This window comes from Nanorana parkeri, unplaced genomic scaffold (genome assembly GCF_000935625.1).
Source record: "Nanorana parkeri isolate BGI_ZX_2015 unplaced genomic scaffold, ASM93562v1 scaffold4056, whole genome shotgun sequence".
In the NCBI taxonomy this organism is placed as follows: domain Eukaryota; kingdom Metazoa; phylum Chordata; class Amphibia; order Anura; family Dicroglossidae; genus Nanorana; species Nanorana parkeri.
In genome coordinates, this window is record NW_017310323.1 from 1 (window position 1) to 18149 (window position 18149).

At 41.9% G+C, this 18149-nt stretch overlaps 1 protein-coding gene across 1 annotated transcript; it reads right to left on the minus strand.

The window, feature by feature from the left end:
* Nucleotides 1–5426: 5426 nt before the first annotated feature.
* On the minus strand, nucleotides 5427–11042 carry PTH2 (parathyroid hormone 2). Its single transcript, XM_018575521.1, has 3 exons — nucleotides 10978–11042; nucleotides 7800–7916; nucleotides 5427–5930 (listed from the first exon to the last, which is right to left on the minus strand). The coding sequence occupies exons 2-3, from the start codon at nucleotides 7898–7900 to the stop codon at nucleotides 5483–5485; spliced, it is 549 nt and encodes a 182-aa protein (XP_018431023.1). The 5' UTR covers nucleotides 7901–7916; nucleotides 10978–11042; the 3' UTR covers nucleotides 5427–5482.
* Between the last annotated feature and the right edge of the window lie 7107 nt (nucleotides 11043–18149).

Here is an 18149-nt window from a genome sequence, read left to right on the forward strand (position 1 = left end):
CCAGGCACTTTGTTCCCAAGCCCTGTGTGAGCCCAGTTAGTGTTAGGTTTATATATGGAAGGCATGCATACAGACTGCTCCATTTAGGACTGCATATGTACTAGACCTGAAGGTATCTGGATCGTGTGACAGTCTCATTGTGGCATTTCCCAAAAACGGATAGGCGCATACTGAATCATTTCAGCACACTATACAAACCTCTCCTGGCCATTAATGTCCCCCCATTGATAAACTGGAGCTAGTTCAGTTCCCACTCTGCATAGATTACCTTGTAAATTTGGTCACACTCTTGCCAGGGTTTGACCGACAGTCAGACAGTGCCTGCAGGATTGATTTCCTGATTATTCATCTCAGCACACAGGGAGTTAATTCTTGAAATAATGGGTTATGCAACTACCTTTAAGTGATTGGACACTGGCAAAATGAAGCTGTAAGGACAGCCCTCCAACTCCCTGCATGATTTTTTGCTAGTGTCCTTAGGTGACGGACACCTTTTCCCTGCTCTGAGAGAAGGACATCTGTTAGGATCCAGAGCGCCTCCAGGAGGCGCTGGAGCTAAGCCTTGCAGTTCCTGTGCTCACCTACAGGTGTCTCCAGAAAGCCAGGAGCTGTTAGGTACCAGATCACCACTGGGTGGTGCTGGAACCTGCAGCTTCAGTGCTCACCTGCGGGTGTCTCCCAGCTGCCAGTACTTAGCCATTACCTGGTGCTTCCTGGGAGGATATTTAAACCCTCCATGCAGTCAGGATGATGGCTCAGTGTCCTGCTATCATTTCCTGTGTGTCCTGAACCCTGGTTACCTGTTTGCAGTCTTGAACCCTGGTTATCTGTTTGCAGTCCTGAACCCTGGTTACCTGTTTGCAGTCCTGAACCCTGGTTACCTGTTTGCAGTCCTGAACCCTGGTTACCTGTTTGTAGTCCTGGACCCTGGTTACCTGTTTGCAGTCCTGGACCCTGGTTACCTGTTTGCAGTCCTGAACCCTGGTTACCTGTTTTGCAGTCCTGAACCTTGTTACCTGTTTTGCAGTCCTGAACCCTGTTCCTGTTTGCAATCATGTTCCCTTTTTGCAGTCCTGTTTCCTGTTTGCAGTCCTGTTACCTGTTTGCAGTCTTGGGCCCTGTTACCTGTTTGTAGGCCTGATTCCTGCTTGTTGCAGTCCTGTTGGGAATACAAATAAACTGTATATAATCTAATACTGCCTTGTCCGGTGGGGTCATACGTGTTTGGTCAACCTGTGTGGGTACCTGTATACGGTGTGGGGTAACCTGTGCCAGTACCCCTGACAACATCCTTTCTGCACTTTTCTGCTTCAAGCAGCGTACAGCCACTGTGACACCTTTTAGCAGCCACCTGGATTTGATTTCTCCTCGGTTGAGCCTTGGCGGACAAGGGCCCCTTGGAAGAAAGATGGGGTGCAGGGTTAAAATGTGCTCAGGGTACTGGATCCTGCATTGGACACCTTGTCACTGAAGGCAGCATGTTAAGTAACTTCAGGGTGCTATATAGGTTGAGGGACATGGTCTATCTGGGTGGGGCTTTGTCCCTTAAAACTCCCTTTGGGGGGTGTGCTCCCCAGGAGGGAGAAGATTGGATGGGCATGTCAATTTAATCGACTGCAGCTCCCCTCCCAGTCCAGCAGCACTAAGTTCAGGTAAGCCAGGGCTCAATCCCTGCATAGAACCCAGTGTATATGCTTCTGTCACTGAAAGGGTTTACATAGGGCTTATTAAATGCTTATTTTGCTTAGTGTGAAGCAAGGAAGTTCCAACCCAGGAAAAACCCCTTGAGATACGTCTTATCTTTCCTCCAGTCTGGCCTAGACCAGCATTTAGCCTTAAATCCAATTCCCTTTCAGAGGCTGCTTACTCTCTAGTGCTGGCCTTTGCGCAGGGTGTTGTTCATGTTGTCCCCCCTATACACACTCCAGTGACTCCATGAAACCTCAAATTAGTTCTGTTGCCTCTGCAAAAGTTGTACTTTGAACCTATCAGATATTTCCCCCTGACTCTGCTCACTCACAAGGTTGCCTTGCTCAATTCCATCATTCTTCCAGGTATGTTTCTGAGTTGGTGGCCTTACCTGTAAAGAGCCCTTTCCGTTTATCGTCAAAATTCAGGTGGTGCTGAGTCCTGAGGCAGTGGCGGATCTAGGGAACAAAGGGCCCTGGAGCAAGATTATTCTCCCCCCACCCAAAAAAAACCCCCTAACCCATATACCCTTTAGCAACCACAAAAAAAGTTGGAAAAATGGCATTGCTGTATAAAGTACTGCTGCGATTTGTAGTCCTCTATAAAGGGTGCCATTTTGCAATGCAGAATGGGACCTGCTATATAGAACTACAAATACCAGCTGTACTTTATACAGCAATGCCATCAATTGGGCTACAAATTCCCAACTGTTCCTCATCTGGAGGGACTGTCCCACATTTGGACCAAATCGCCCTGTCCCTCTTTCCTCCTCAGTTGCCCCTCTGTTTGGTCTGATGCACAGATATATTTGAAAATTTACTATGCATCTACCAAAATTGTTGTTCTGCTCTAAAACCTTCATTCTATCTCTTAATAATCTTGTTAACTATTCTGAAAATTCAATATAAAGGAAAAGTAATGGTGTAAAAAAAAAACAAAAAACAGTTCTGGATTAAACAATCATTTTTGGCATATACATTCTTAATGGTCTGTATAATTGGTGGCATGGCAGGGTTGTGTCCATTGCCTAAATATAATGTAATGGAAGGTTCTCAGAAAGTTGGGAGGTATGCATCTGTTCAAGAATGAATACCCTAAGTCCTGTGATGTAATTCAAGAAATGGGGTAAGGTAAGGCAAAGATCCTGTTTTACTGCTCTTTCATAGCTTTCTTGCTGCTCATCTTTCCTCCTTACATTTTAACATGGGTTAGCCATGAGCTGAATATTGGAGACAAAAAAAATTGTACTCCTAGATATTATTGTCTGCATTTTATTCATGAAATAATGACATCTAGTGGTAATATTTGGAATTTATTTGATGATACATCAAAGGAGAACTATGGGGTCCTCCAGTCACCCTAAGCTCAGTATACTGCGAGCTACGGCTCGCGGTATACTGAGACGCCGCAGCTGAAGCGGATCCCGACAATTATGTCTGGATCCGCCCAGCTGCATGAGTGACAGCTGGCTCTGCCTATCTAGAGGCAGAGCCAGCTGTACCCACCCCCTCCCCCGTCCGTTCCGCCAGTCAGCGCTGGAGGATCGGAGCTGGGAGGGGGGAATCCAGCAACTCCCCTGTCATGGCAGAGAGCTGTGACAGGATCGAGAAGTGAGCGAACGCTCACTTCTCGATCTACTGAGCCGACCTGTGACAGTCTCATTGTCACAGGTGGGCTTGAACTATGAGGTGAGTGAAAAGCACTCACCTCATAGTTCTGATTTAACAAAAATGTAGCTTATTTGTGTATCACTCAACTGTCACTATCCTTCCTTCTGGGGGGTGGCTACTTTTGTTCCTCATGGTCTGTGTGTGTTGTAAAGTTGTCACTGCTCCAAGCTCACTCCCGTGATGGACTACAGTCTCAGTACAAATTAGTAAACTAAACATGCGATTGTAGTCCATCATGGGAGCAGGTTTGGAGCGGTGACTACTTTACAACACACACATGAACCATGAGGAACAAAAGTAGCCACCCTCCAGGAGGCAGGACAGGGTCAGCATGAATTCAGAGATGATTTGAGGATCTACAGTTAGTGATACACACATAAGGTACATTTTTGTTATTAATTAAGGTACTTGAATGCATTTTTAAGATTTAACTTCTGAGTTTAGTGTCACTTCAGCACAGACAAAACAAGCTATCAGCACAGACAAAACAAGCTAATATAAATGTTATGATAACCTTGTTTAGAAGGCGATTAATGTAGGGGAAAAAATTACAGAAAAGTGGCACAAATTCCTGGGAGTTTTAGAGGAATTATAGTAAGATTAATTTAAATTTATTTTGCAGATCTTTGAAGCAATTTATTATGAAGCTGTGTAAGATAATATGTAGTGTAATATTTGCTTTTTAATATATGAATTGTTTGGAAAAATTGTAGTTTGGCATAAATACATTTTAACGCAATCAAATGTCCTGTTACTAATTAATCCATACATTCTACTTTCTTTGGAACCTTCTAATGCTATTGAGCATATTTAGCAAAATAAAAAGTAATGTGCAAAGTGCAGTAAGTGTAGCATATTTGTTTGTCATGACCTGGGTTGCTACCAACAAAGTATTTCTTTTTACCAGTTTTTGAGTGTCAGCCAAGCACTATGGTTCTTATTCAATGTTAAAGTGATACAGGACTGGGATTTTTATTTTGGGGTGCCTTCCAAAAATTTTAAAGTTATTTGTAAGCCTCAGAGCACTCTACAGTGTCCAATAATTAATTGTATCATACACAATTGTTACGTGATAATAAAACACATCAGAGAAACAATTTGATCATGCTATCAATACTGACATTTAAGTGAATTTAAAGATATGTGTGTGTATAATGTTTATACTTTTATTTAATAAATGGAAAACTATATTCCTAACAGGAACGCTCCACAATGTTCTCAACTTCCACTGAATTATACATTTCTATACCCATCATGCATGATGGGTATAGAAATGTATAATTCAGTGGAAGTTGAGAATTCGGTTCCTGGTTCAAGTGCTCAAGTACACAATAAAGTTTAACACAGATCACTGAAGATCCATGACAGGTACTAGTGAAAACATATGTCTAGACAAGAGCTTTTTGCACAATGGTCTATGTACGGCCGGACACCGACGGGCCCCCCCATCTCTGCCCCGGGGCTGTGTTTGACTGGATACTGGGCCCCCCCTGAAGGCTCAGGCCCCGGTGTGGCCGCACTGGCGGTAGTTCCGCCACTGGGTGTATGCTGTATATAAAGACCCCAGGAAAAAGGAAGGTCCATTACAGATCCCACTGCTTCCCTCCATAAGTCCCCTAAATTGTCCCCAAATGTTCGACTGCTGATATAGCCAAAGTTCATCCTTTTGTTTTAAATATATTAATGGCAGATAAGACCAACAGTTCATCCTTTTGTTTTAAATATATTAATGGCAGATAAGACCAACAGTATGTATTCAGCATTACTGTAGGGGCTTCCAGCCTTAGGACCATAAAGGTTACTTGCTACTTCTACCAAGCTGGCATCCAGAGCCCACTGATTTGGTGCTGGACAATCTCTTCTGTGTAGAGTAGCCCTGGTTTGTTTTGCCCTCCTGAACTCATCAATAGTTATTGCTTCCAGTAATTTAAAATGAATGTAACTACAGTGATCTTATTTGAATATTTCAATGGCCTCACAATGTAAAATTTGGCAAAGTTGGTGAAAAAAATATAGAAGACATACACATGTGAACACTGCTCACAATGAAAAGTTGACATTATTTTTATTTTAGTGAATATATTCTTAAAGCACATGATGCACAGCTATCCAGGGAACATTGGTTAAGTGGAGTTCACTACCAGAAGTTTCTGCATGTATGAGTTGAGCCACTTCTGTCTCTCCATAGCAGTTAACATTTTGCTCTTCTCTCGGAAAGCAGCATCATCAGCCACCACAATGTTCCTTTTATCCAGCTCTTCACTTGCAGGCCATGGAGGAAGCCATCTCTGGTCAAAGATTGCTCTGCTGATCTCGACATCATTTGGCAATACCTTTCTGGCTATCTCATTAGAGCCAAACAGAATCTGCCTGGCGATGGGCTGCAGAAGTAACTTTCTGGCTCTCTCTTCAGTGGGTTCATTGGGAAGAACATTTGATGGTAACATTTTAACACTCCAGTTGTGTAATAATATGGAAGGGAGCTGCTGGTTCCAGGAGTCTGGTCCAGTCATAAAGGGGTTTCTCTGTTTATTATTTATTGACTGGTCAGAAAGATCTATTTTCCAAAGTCTAGAAGGACAAAAACAAAATGGCATAATTTACAGTTGTTATTATACAGTAATAAAAACCCTGTCAAGTTTTTACTGCTGTCTGTGTCCCAGCTAGGTAGACTCATCCCTTTTTGTTCTGGTGACTGCTGTAACTTGAATTGTAAGTGATTGGAGATCCAATATTTTAAAAATTGTCACCAGAAGAACGTGAGTGTAATCTTCCAATGGAAATACCCAATTTGGATGATACCTGAGTGGAAGAAAAAATCCCAAGCCCGTTGTAGAGATTTCTTTTCACTTCCTATTGCATCTACGTGACAGGAAGTGAGGGAAGTGAAGGGAAGTGAAGGGAAATCTTCACAATGGGACACTTACAGATTTTAACACAGACAGCAAAGCTAAAAACTATACTATACATAGACTTTAATTTGAAATGCAAACACATAGCTAAATGTCTCATCTTATTCAAACCTTATCTCACAGTTCAGTTTGAGGTTTCAATCAAAGAAAACCAGCTAAAAGGCATGATGCTCTGCTTTTTCTTTAGCCAAATAAATCTGTGATCTAAGGGGAACTTTTTGTTATGCATTAAATGTTTATATGTAAAACAAATACTTTATACACTTAGGAAAATATGTTTTAAGATAATCTTTAAACTAAAAAACTTAAAAAGATAAATAGAATTGACCAAAGAGCATTATAGTTTACATTTAAACAAAGCCATGCTATCATTTTAACCTATCAATGAGAAATGAATAAAGGGAAATAATCAATAAAAGGACTCAATATGATTTCATGGCATGTAATATAACTGAATTACATGTTTGTATTTAAAGTAGATTAAGTAAACAGTTATGTAGTATACTTTTGAATATATCTGTTGAAGTCGCTTTCATGGGAAAACAGGATTTGCAGATAAGAAGTTGACCGTCCTAGGGGTTTCTTTTTTTGTCTCAATTCTCTCTTTAATTTCTAAAATATAATGATTTTTAGTATAACTGTATTAGCACTAAAGTAAATCTCTATAGGGTTGTAATGTACCGTAGTATGAAATAGACAGATATTATAAAAGAATAAAACATTTGAATATAATCTTTCAGTAGCAAAAATTCTAATACAACGTTATCAATTGATCTATAAAAGGAACCATAAATTAGAATAGTTATATAATAGCATGGAATGGTTGAATAATGAAAAATACACAGCAACATTGCATAATTTTGTGTATATCTTAATTAATATAATCATGATTTGTGGCTATCATGTAATTATCATTAGTCTACTGTATCTATAATAATAATAATAATAATAATAATTTCAAATGTCCATATTGAATCGAATAACTTTGTACATTTGTTTAGTCCATCTGTTGTAGCAGTGAAATATAATGTACATTTTTGTCATCTCTTATTTGCATTAAAGTTTTCAATAGGTAGATTCACCCATAGTCTTCTAATATCTCTCATCTGCTCTTGACTCCAGAGTCATCAGGTCCATTTTACTGCCTCAAGTTGGTGGATCTGTCAACTACTTACTGGTTATGAAGAAACTAGCACCAATAAAACTCTACAAGGTGGAAGCAGTAGAAGATGGCGGTGGGGGTTAGGATCTCAGGTATGGTTTTGCTGAATGATTCATCCCACTATTTTGCATACAAGGCTGAACTATAATATAATTTCTTTGAGTTTTAACCAGCAAAGCCATGTTTGTCCCCTTCACTCATTTTCTTCAGCTTGAAATCATAGTCTATACAGGAGCCCAATACAGGCTTGTGGCTATTTTATGTAAGTGCCTTTTTTGTGAATCCCACCTTTACTTAATCTCCTTCATATGAAGTGGTAGTGCTCTTTACCTAAAGTGTAGAAAAAAACAACACCCTGCATATTACCTGTTTGGATTCCGGATTATGGCTGGAGATGACAACACAATGCAGTACCCCAGAAGGACTGTGATCAGAAAGAAACTTCGCCCAGCAGCTCTTCTTTCCATGCCCTGTGCAATGTAACTACAAAGCAGTATATATGTTCATGTCATATGAAGTTATAACCTAATACATATTATTATACATAATTCTCTGTGCATATTATAAAAACATAAACATCAAAGATTTAGGAATGTATAGAAACCCACAGATGAATTCTGCTCAATTATGTCAGAAAGAGGCCAAACCCATTTTAATTTTAGTTTCCACCATAAATTCCAGATTTTCGGAGGCATATTTGTTTATAGATGATATAAAAATGTGAAAGTTTGGTAAAAGTTTCTTTTGTTAAACTATAGACACAGCTTCACTTAAACTTAAAGTTGCATGCAGAATGCTTGCATACCATGTACCATGTATCCAAAGGCAACTATCAGAATTAAATATTTCTTATTTGGTGCACCTGTAAACCTGTAAAATAAATCCACACATATGAAGAAAAAATAGAAAATTTCCCTTAACCCCTGCTCCCTCATGCATAGAACTTAGGTGATGGTGACATCACGATTCTTCCAGCCAGATCCTAGTAATGCTGATCCCAAATCTCAGGAAATGATGATCCTGCACTGTGCTTAAGCACCTTTTCATTAAATCACCCTCTTCAGTATAGAAGCTGGGGGCAGTGTAAGTGTTCAAACATTTCTGCACAGCTACTTTCTTTAAACAGGTATAATGCTGCATTGGTAAATGGGGGGAGGGGGGCAGTATATAATAAGCGGACCTTGTATTTTTGTGCAAGGCTGGCTTTAAAGCAGACCTAAAATCAGAAATGCCCCTTATGTCTTCTTGCCCCAAATGCTGTCTGAACTCACATAACTCTCAAACACTTACATGTGAGCCAGGGAACCCCCTTTATCAAAACATGATGATTTGCTTGCTCTTTCTGCTCTAAAGATGTAGGTAGACAACCAGAAATTTGATTGTCTGAGGAATTGACTGCTCAGTTTGAAGGTTGGGGCTGTAGCTTAAAGTAAACATACCAAGAGAAATTTAGTATCTGCCATTACTGACTTCTTCTGAAAATGCTAGTTGCCAGTTTACCATTGTGATTCATTGGCTTCAATACTCATTATGTTATTGACACAGAACAAGTATGCACATCAGGAGTTTTGACTTGGTGTTGACTTGCTAATCTGCATGCTTGTTCTAAGCCAGGGACAGCCAGACGACCTGCATTTTCAGAATAAGATTAGCAATGGCAGCCTACCATTCTTTGCTTAGCACAGGCTTACAATGGTACTGCCTCATAGTCTACATATGTAAAACAAAAATGTAAATGTAGAAGAAACTCAAAATCTCAATCTTTTTTGAAAATGAACACTTTGGAAAAGTAGATTTATTTTATGTGACAAAAACAGGCAACCTGTATGTCCACCATTACATTCTGATCTGTACACTTTGTCATAGAGATGTTTAATCTAATAAACACATATTGTCTATGCAATAAGGAGTGCAGAGAGCAACAATGTGTGCAAAGCACAGTAACTCATAGCGGCAAACCATGTCATCCTTTATCAGTTTAGAGCACAAAACAATGAAATATGCTTGCTGATTAGTTGCTCTAGGTGAACAGACCTGTACATTTCTTCTTGTCAGTAAGCTTATTTTAATTATAGAACTTTCCTGAGTTGATAGTTCTTCTGTCATTAAAGAGTCAGTCCAATCACATCTAATAATTCAATTTTTACTACATATTAATGGGTCACCAAGCAGCAACTTTTATGTTGAGGAAACATAAAAGTCTGCATCATAGGTCCTGGTTCCTCTTTCCTGTCTTAGATTTTTACCCCTCCTGCTTGGAATTTGATCCCTCCCCCCAAAAAACTAGTTGAGAGACTGAAACCGCTTGGGTCCCAGCTTCTATTCAAAAGATCTTGGAGCGCCACTATCCTGCCGCTATAATACCTGCATGATGTAAGATGTTTCAGATGAACTGAACCTTCAACATTTAGTTGTAAAGTAAAATTATTTTGAAGGTTTTAAAAGATTGCATACAGACAAGAAAAAAAACACTTTCAGCAGATTGCAAGTAGTTAAAATTATGGCAAAGAGGTGTATGTTATATTCTTTAGTTTACAGAGCACAAGTTGTCTATTATTGAATACATAAGCAAATAAGTTTGCCAATGGCTGTTTTATGATGCACTACACTCCTAGGTAAAAAAGGAGACTTTTGGAATCATACACCTGTTATCAGATAAAATTTACATTTAAAATACATTTTGGTATATATGGCTATTGAATCTCTCACACCTGTTTCCATGTGGAATTCTAAAAAGATGATAGTCTGTAGCTAGATTTTAAGCAAGAACACAAGGCAAAAATAAAAATATGTAAAAATAATTATGCTATAAATACAACTGGAGGACATGTGTACAACATCATAGGCAATTTATGAAAAGTGTATTACCATAGCCAATCTGAGATAGTTACATAGTATTTGAGGTTGAATAAAGACATTAGTCCATCAAGTCCAACCTATCCAAAAAGTCCAAAAAACCTGTTTGTTTTTTAAATGGTCAGTCCAGCCAAAAGTAATATAATAATTATTATATGTATAAACTGAATGAGCCTCTGACTTCTTATATGTCTTTAGTACTTGGGGGAGACCTCCATACCTTTATTCCTGGCTCTGTGCTTTCTAACTGGAGATTTTGGGAACTCTCCCCCACCAATGGTTGTTCCAGTATCTCCTGTTGCATTCTCCATAGTATAAACAAATAACCACAGCAGGTGTGGAGACACAGAAACTCGATTACCGAGATCTCACTAATAAAGCCCCCAAGGGCTAAAAGATAAAAGGGATAAAAGTCAGTGGTTTAACTTTCCAGCATCTACCAAACACTAACAGTGGGTGGACTATTCCTTTTATCTGAAAATACAATATTAATTTAATACCTTCCAAATGTTTAGTTTTATAATACTAAAAACATTGTATCCTTTGCTTGAAAGCTATTTGAATTGGTGCTAGATGTACTTTTGCACAGGTCTTAGAAATAAATGTTGTAAAAGTACAATAGTAGTATGTTGTACAAATATACAATAGTATTAAGTATTATTTGTTTTATATAAAAAATGGAGTTTACCTGATTAGTCTATCTTTATCTTCTTCAATTTTTGTCTTGAGGAGCCTCTATGAAGTGCAATGATTTTTTTTACAATCCACTGGCTCCTCTTTTCATTTATATACACGTAAATATGATGCAGAAATGACGCAAATTTATTTTTTGTTTCCTTATATGAAAAATTGACTATGTCACCTCTGCCCATAAAACTCACGGGTCTCTTCGATAGCTCTTCAACATCTATTAGTATGAGGCCTCGTGTCGAGACATGAAGGAGGAGGCAAGAGGAAAGAAGTGGATATAGTTACTTTATTGGTTGCCTTTGTTTCTTTAGCACAGCATATACTCCTGTAAAATGGGTAAACTGGATACATTAATGAATTGAATAATGACATGCAAAAATTAGGTGAGCCTTCTTTGCGAAGCCTAAGGATCGAGACTGGTGTCAGGATTGCAAGTGAAGAATCCAATATTGTTGGTTTTAATTCAAAGTCAGCAGAAGCAATGGACCTCTTGCTTAACCCACCTCCTCCTTCTTCTCTTCCTGTTGTCTTGCATTTAATTCTACAATATCAAATGTCCAGGAAACTCTATGACCTGATGTGTTGGGGTTAAGGGTGACCTTGTTAAAAATGTAGTGACGATGATCTAATTGTTTATGGAACAAGAGCCATCGTTAGCTTGTTAGCTGCTCGGAACTTACACATGAGTCACCAGCCTTTCTGACAGATGATGTGACAATCAGACGTGAAATAATGGCTGTCCTTGTTCTTGAATTTTCCTATCATTAGAGAAACAAATTTTAAGAATAATGAAGTTTATTTGTATGGCAAAAAAAGTTTTTGTTATCTACTTGAACAGGATTTAATTCTGAAAAAAGAAATTGGGTGCTCATAGACATCGATACCTACAATTTTGGCAGGATTAATGAAACTTGGGGTGTTTATATGGTAGTAGCAATGTTCTGTTGACTAGAAGCTATCAACTGAGTTTTGGTTTTGCATGTTGACTGTTATTCCCAATATAACACCAGCAGTCACAGTATCTACTTTTTATATAAATATAGGATATGAGCGCACAGTTTGCATTATTATGTGAAGGAAATCTTCTGTAGAAATATTATTCTATTCAATGATTGTTTCCTTATACTTATTCACCTTCTGCATTTTGTGGGTCGCTATAGAATGCATATGGCTTACTGGGAAAATGTGAGTCATAGACCCAAAAGACCAGACTTTTGCTTAAAGCTGAAAAGCTAAATACACAGATGAAACACATCAAATGTAACTATATTTATATAGCTGGGGATTTTAATTTCTGCCCATTCAGTCCTGAGATTTACACAGTCCTGTAACAGAACACAGTCAGGTGAATGGCAATACCTTCTCTGCTACAGTTATAGACTGTAGATGGGATACCGTTGTGTCCTCTTGCCACACCTAGCCTGCTGACTGAATAATGAAAGAGCAGCCACAGACTGATAAGGAAATCCCTTTGCACACCATGCTCTCTTCACTCACCTTTGTCTTTGTCAGCTCATTTGAATGCAGTTTACTTAAATGGCTCCCAGTGCTGCACCTCCCTCTCACAGTACTGCTGTACAGGGATTGCAATAAATTGAAGATAGGCACTTACACTAGTTGGATTTAAAAAAGTATGACTATTTTTAATGTTTACAGAGCTTCAAATCTTTGCAAATATCTGCCTGGAGTACAGCATTAAAACCACTTTGCCACCTGGTTACAAATCTGTAACAAAGCAGGACCTGCAAAAAAAGAGGCTATCATGTATCTAGTGAGAGACCGACAGATGTGGAGGCTTCTCTTGCTTCTCGCATCCTACACCCCCTGGAGGTGGGGACAGAGTGTGAGAGGACGACCAGTAGCACGAATGCCACTGATGGGATCAGGCACTTGTGCACAAAATGTCCAGGAGCGGATAAGCTGAATCAGGAGACAGAAGCGTAGCCAGGGATAGCCAAGGATCGGAACCAGCCAGGGAGTGAAGGTACAGAATCAGCAGGCAGCAAACAAGTCCAGGAAACAGGCAGAGGTCAGGGCAGACAGCAAGCAAACAATCCGGGTCAAGAATATAATAACAGAGAATCCAACAGAGCAACGGGCACAGGAACACAGTAAAATGAATCCAAAGCGCCAGAAACGACCGACAGTTGAAAATAAAGTGCAAGCGAGGATAACTAGGGGTGCTGCCCCACTTCAGCCTGGGAAGCTGCAACACTATGGGAGAAAACAATAGAGAAGTGCACCCACCCTAGTGTAGATGTTTTGTTAATGATAAAAACTGAAGTACAGGGTAAAAACATACTCACAAAAGTGAATCAGTAAAATCATAAAAGGCGAGCCTGGATGACATAGACCACAGCTGATAGACCATCAGCACAGGGACAAGGGCAGGACCGTTTAAATAGACCAATTCATCAAGGTAGGGGCATCACTTCCCGTACGCTGGATGTTTGCGCGCCTTTGCGAGTATTTTCAATTGTGCTTGCATGCAGCACAATAGCGTGTTTCCTGGCCACCCTTAACATGGGTTTGCGCGCATGGGCGGCCATCGTCTTTACTTGATAGAGGCCTTATACTTACCTGTTCTGCTGCCCAGTCCTCCAAATTTAAAAAGCCTTTTTACAATCAACACACTTCTGGGTGTGTTGGTTGCCTGGTCCCCCTTATGCATTGTGGTTTCTACTGCTGGCCCCTATGTAACTGCAGGACACAGTATTGATGTTGGAGTTAGCGGAAGGAACCACAGGGCCCAATGGAAGAGCAGGCATCTGGCACACAAGGAACATGAAAAATGTTCAGGCGGCCGTAAATCTTGAGCAGAGATGAGATGGATGGGTGTCTGGACAGGTGAGTATAAAGTGTCTTCTTTGCGGGTGATGCTTAGATAAAATAATTTATTCTGATAACTGTATGTTGTTAATGTAACATGTAATGTAGTGTTTAGGTATTCTTTTTTTTATTTTACATGTAGACAATGCTTTCCAACAAATGTGCCAGGGTGCTTGCAAAAGTCAACCTTTATAAACATGATTTAAATACTCTGGTGCTACAATGATTCAAGAGCACATGACAATCTTAAAAGTTTGTTACAACCCAATCACTGTCCTTTATTTTGGACAGCTTGCATGTAAAGCAGTAACAAGAGAAGTGACTAATCATGGCTATGATAATATAAGATGTTCTATTGGGGAGAGGAGGACATGAAGGGGTTCTAAACCCTCATTTTTTAGCCTATATCTACTGCTAGCAAGCAGTAGATATAGACAAAAAGTAAAAAACAAAAACAAAAAAAACCCCGCTTCTAACAGCGGTTTACACTTACCCTGTTTTCGTTGCGCGCTCCCGCCCGAGAATCTGAAACTGCTCGGGTGGCCGCAAAGCATCTTGGGGGAGGCGCATGCGCAGTTCAGGTTTTCGGCCGGGAGACGAGCAGAGACGCAAGGTAAGTCTATGGACGCGTGGATCGGAAGTGCCTGCAAGCAGAGAGGAGTCAGCGCTGGATAGGAGAGCCGCCACACAACTGGAAGGACAGATGAAAACATCAGGAAAGAAGAGGAAGATCGGATTAAGAAACCTCATTTAAGGTAAGTGCTAACATTAACATTGGGGGGAGGGAAAACAATTTTTGACTTTAATGTCACTTTAACATGCCCTCAGCCACCAATGTCAGACATACTGTAGTTTTGTAAATATATACAGTATAAATATATATAGGATATTGTATACATTTGCAAAAGTCTTGTCAGGCTCAGCCAAATAATCCTAATGTCATACATTATTCAGTCTTTCATTTCTGGTATATTTTACTGTAGTTATGTTTTGTTGGAAGTATGTTAGTGTTTTTTGTAAGTGCCAAGGAATGACTGTGTGCAAATTGTTGTAAATACCATATTGACTTTTATCAAAACATGCTTGCTTGCTTAGTAAGTAATTTAGTTATTTTAAGAGGTACGTTATAGGTGTTATAATAAATATAGTGTTGTGGTTTTGTATGATGCAGCAATTGTTTTGATAACTAGCTTCACTTAGTTCCAAATACTGACATGACAGATAGTCACGGAGCTAATGACAGAAAAGAAATACGCGGAGGGACTACATGACAGGGCGAACATGGGAACAGGAAGGAGGGATCAAGGTTTTTCTTCAAAATGGAGGGGGCACTTACCTGATTGGCCGAGTTATAGGTAGTCTAGGAGGGGCTTCACAGTAGGATGAGGGGGCGGAGAATTCTTCCTGGTCAGTTGGTAATTAGCACACGGCGAGGAACTTCTCCCTGTCCCAGGCTGTCCTGATTTCTGAAAAACAAAATGGCTAATTTAGATGGCTTAATGGCCCAACTACAAGCAGCCGCTGCTGAGCATGGTGCAGATTGGCTTCAGCACCAGGTTTCTGTTCTCCTGCAGGGAACTCAACCTATCCCTACAGGTCGGGCCTCACGTGCGAGGAGGTCTAGGCCTCCTGCGCACTTCTCCCCCGAGGCCAGTTCCAATTTGAGGGCTCAGCGCCGCGTTAGGAGCCCCTCCAGGGACCCTCCAGGCCCACCGTCCAAGCATGCTCCTGCGCTGGGTAGCAGTGGGCCTGGGAGGAATCCTCATCCCAGGCGGAGCCCAAGGGAGAGAATGTGGTCCGGACACCCCACGGTTCATACCTCCCTACCTGCTGCCAGTCTGGAGCTTTCGGCCGCCTCACATGGCGATGTTCCGGTCTGTGAGGTGGCTCGGCGAGGGACGCGTCAAGCTGCGGGCGCCGGCCCGTCACGAGGTACGGCCGGCGGCCCCTCCTCCTCATCTATGGCTATGCCTGGGCTGGCTGGTCCGGTGCCTGACCCCGCGGCTGTTTGTCGGAGCGGGCGCCGCACGGGACAGCCTGTGGCCTCTGAAGGGCCCTCGGTGGGCGGAAGACTCCGGGTGGTGAGAGCAGACAGGTCGGGTGTGACTGCGGGTGCCGGCCCGAGGTTTTCGTATCCTGTGCTCTTTGTCTGTTATTCCTCCAGTTGCTGGTAACTTGAAGTCAGCGCTTCAGCATCCCTCGGTCGTGTCGGACAAGTTCTTTAAGGAGATGCGTTTGGGCCGCATGGGGGGTCCTTTTTCCTCTCCTCCTCTGGACAATCTGGTGGTTTCACCTTTGGGGGTGGTGCCGAAAAAGGAACCCAATGCATTTCGTTTGATACATCATCTATCTTACGCCAGAGGGGGTTCGGTAAATGATGCGATCGACCCGGCTGTTTGTACGGTGTCCTACACGTCTTTTCATGCGGCTGTATCTTGGGTGCGTCGGTATGGGCGGGGTGCATTGTTGGCTAAAACGGATGTAGAGTCTGCCTTTCGGTTGTTGCCGGTCCACCCAGATAGTTTTTCGTTGCTCGGTTGTCTGTGGCAGGGATCCTATTTCGTGGACCGATGGGTTGTTCTATTTCTTGTGCCTTGTTTGAAACCTTTAGCTCATTCTTGGAATGGGTGGTCCGGGAAGTGGCAGGTGTCAATTCAGTCATTCACTATTTAGATGATTTTCTGTGCATAGGCCCTCCTGAGTCTACCATGTGTGGTGTGTTGCTGGCTACGTTACAGCATGTGGCTTTGCGCTTATTGGTTCCGTTGGCGTCAGACAAGACTGAAGGTCCTACCACAGTGCTTAGTTTTTTAGGCATTGTGATCGATTCAGAGGCTATGGAGTGTCGCTTACCGGAGGATAAATTGGTGGCCCTTCAGATTGAGATTCGGGAGACAATTGGCAAACGTAAGCTCCGCTTGCGGCAGCTCCAATCAATTCTTGGCAAACTGAATTTTGCCTGTAAGATCATGCCAATGGGGAGGGTATTTTGCCGACAGTTGGCGGCCGCGACGGCTGGAATCCGGGCGCCTTTACACTTTGTGTGGTTGACAAGGGATCATAGGTCGGACTTACAAGTGTGGCAGTCGTAGGAAGTACATCGGTTTGTGCGGTTGGATAGGGCGCCGGACGTCTTGATCCTACATGTCGGCGGGAACGATCTGGGTCTTCGTTCCATGAGAGAGCTCATCCGCTATGTAAAATTTGATTTTCTGCGGCTTCGTTCAGCGTTCCCAGGAACCTTAATAGTGTGGTCAGAGATTGTGGCCCGCACTTCCTGGCGTTTGGCTAGGTCGGTGGAACGGCTGAACACAGCACGGATAAAGGTTAACAAGGAGGTGGGCCGCTTTTTTGTCCGTAATGGGGGTCTTGTAATCCGTCATCGTGACTTGGAGCAGGATACAGCGCAATATTTGGGCGGGGATGGAGTTCATTTGAATGCTGTGGGCACCGACATGTGGTGCCTGGGCCTTCAGGATGGCATTCAGCGAGCTCTTCGGGTGTGGCGGGGCACCCAAGTGTAAGGTGTCACACTTAGTTGCTGTGGCGGAGTCAGCAGGCATGCTGACCAGTACAGTATGAGGTGGAAAATGTCTCTGCAACAATCCGGTGGTTGTCCCTGAGTCGGTGTCTTGCGGCTAGGGGCCTTTTGGTTATGCAGAGATGGTGACATTAGGGTAACAAGGCCTTCTCAGACCTCCAGCCATATGTGTGTGTCCATGCATATATATTGGTATAGAGGTGTGGCCGTGTGTGCATGGACACACACATAATTTAGTTAATTGTTGATTACATTAATCTAATGTTTAGGTATATATTGGTTTACGTTATGATGTTTTTTGTAATAAAGGGCTGCTACAGCCAGTTATACCCAAAAAAATGGTGTGGTCTGTTATTTGGGGGGTTTGTAGTTATTGAGGGGAGGTGGCGTAGCAGGGTCTTCTGGTGCAAGAAGGAACCTATGCCGTGCCCTAGTCAAGATAGTCACGGAGCTAATGACAGAAAAGAAATAGGCGGAGGGACTACATGACAGGGCGAACATGGGGACAGGAAGGAGGGTTCAAGGTCAAGGTTTTTTTTCAAAATGGAGGGGGCACTTACCTGATTGGCCGAGTTATAGGTGGTCTAGGAGGGGCTTCACAGTAGGATGAGAGGGCGGAGAATTCTTCCTGGTCAGTTGGGAATTAGCACGCGGCGAGGAACTTCCCGCCCACCGGCCCCCACTTATTATACAACAATCCGGTGGTTGTCCCTGAGTCGGTGTCTTGCGGGTAGGGGCCTTTTGGTTATGCAGAGATGATGACATTAGGGTAACGAGGCCTTCTCAGACCTCCAGCCATA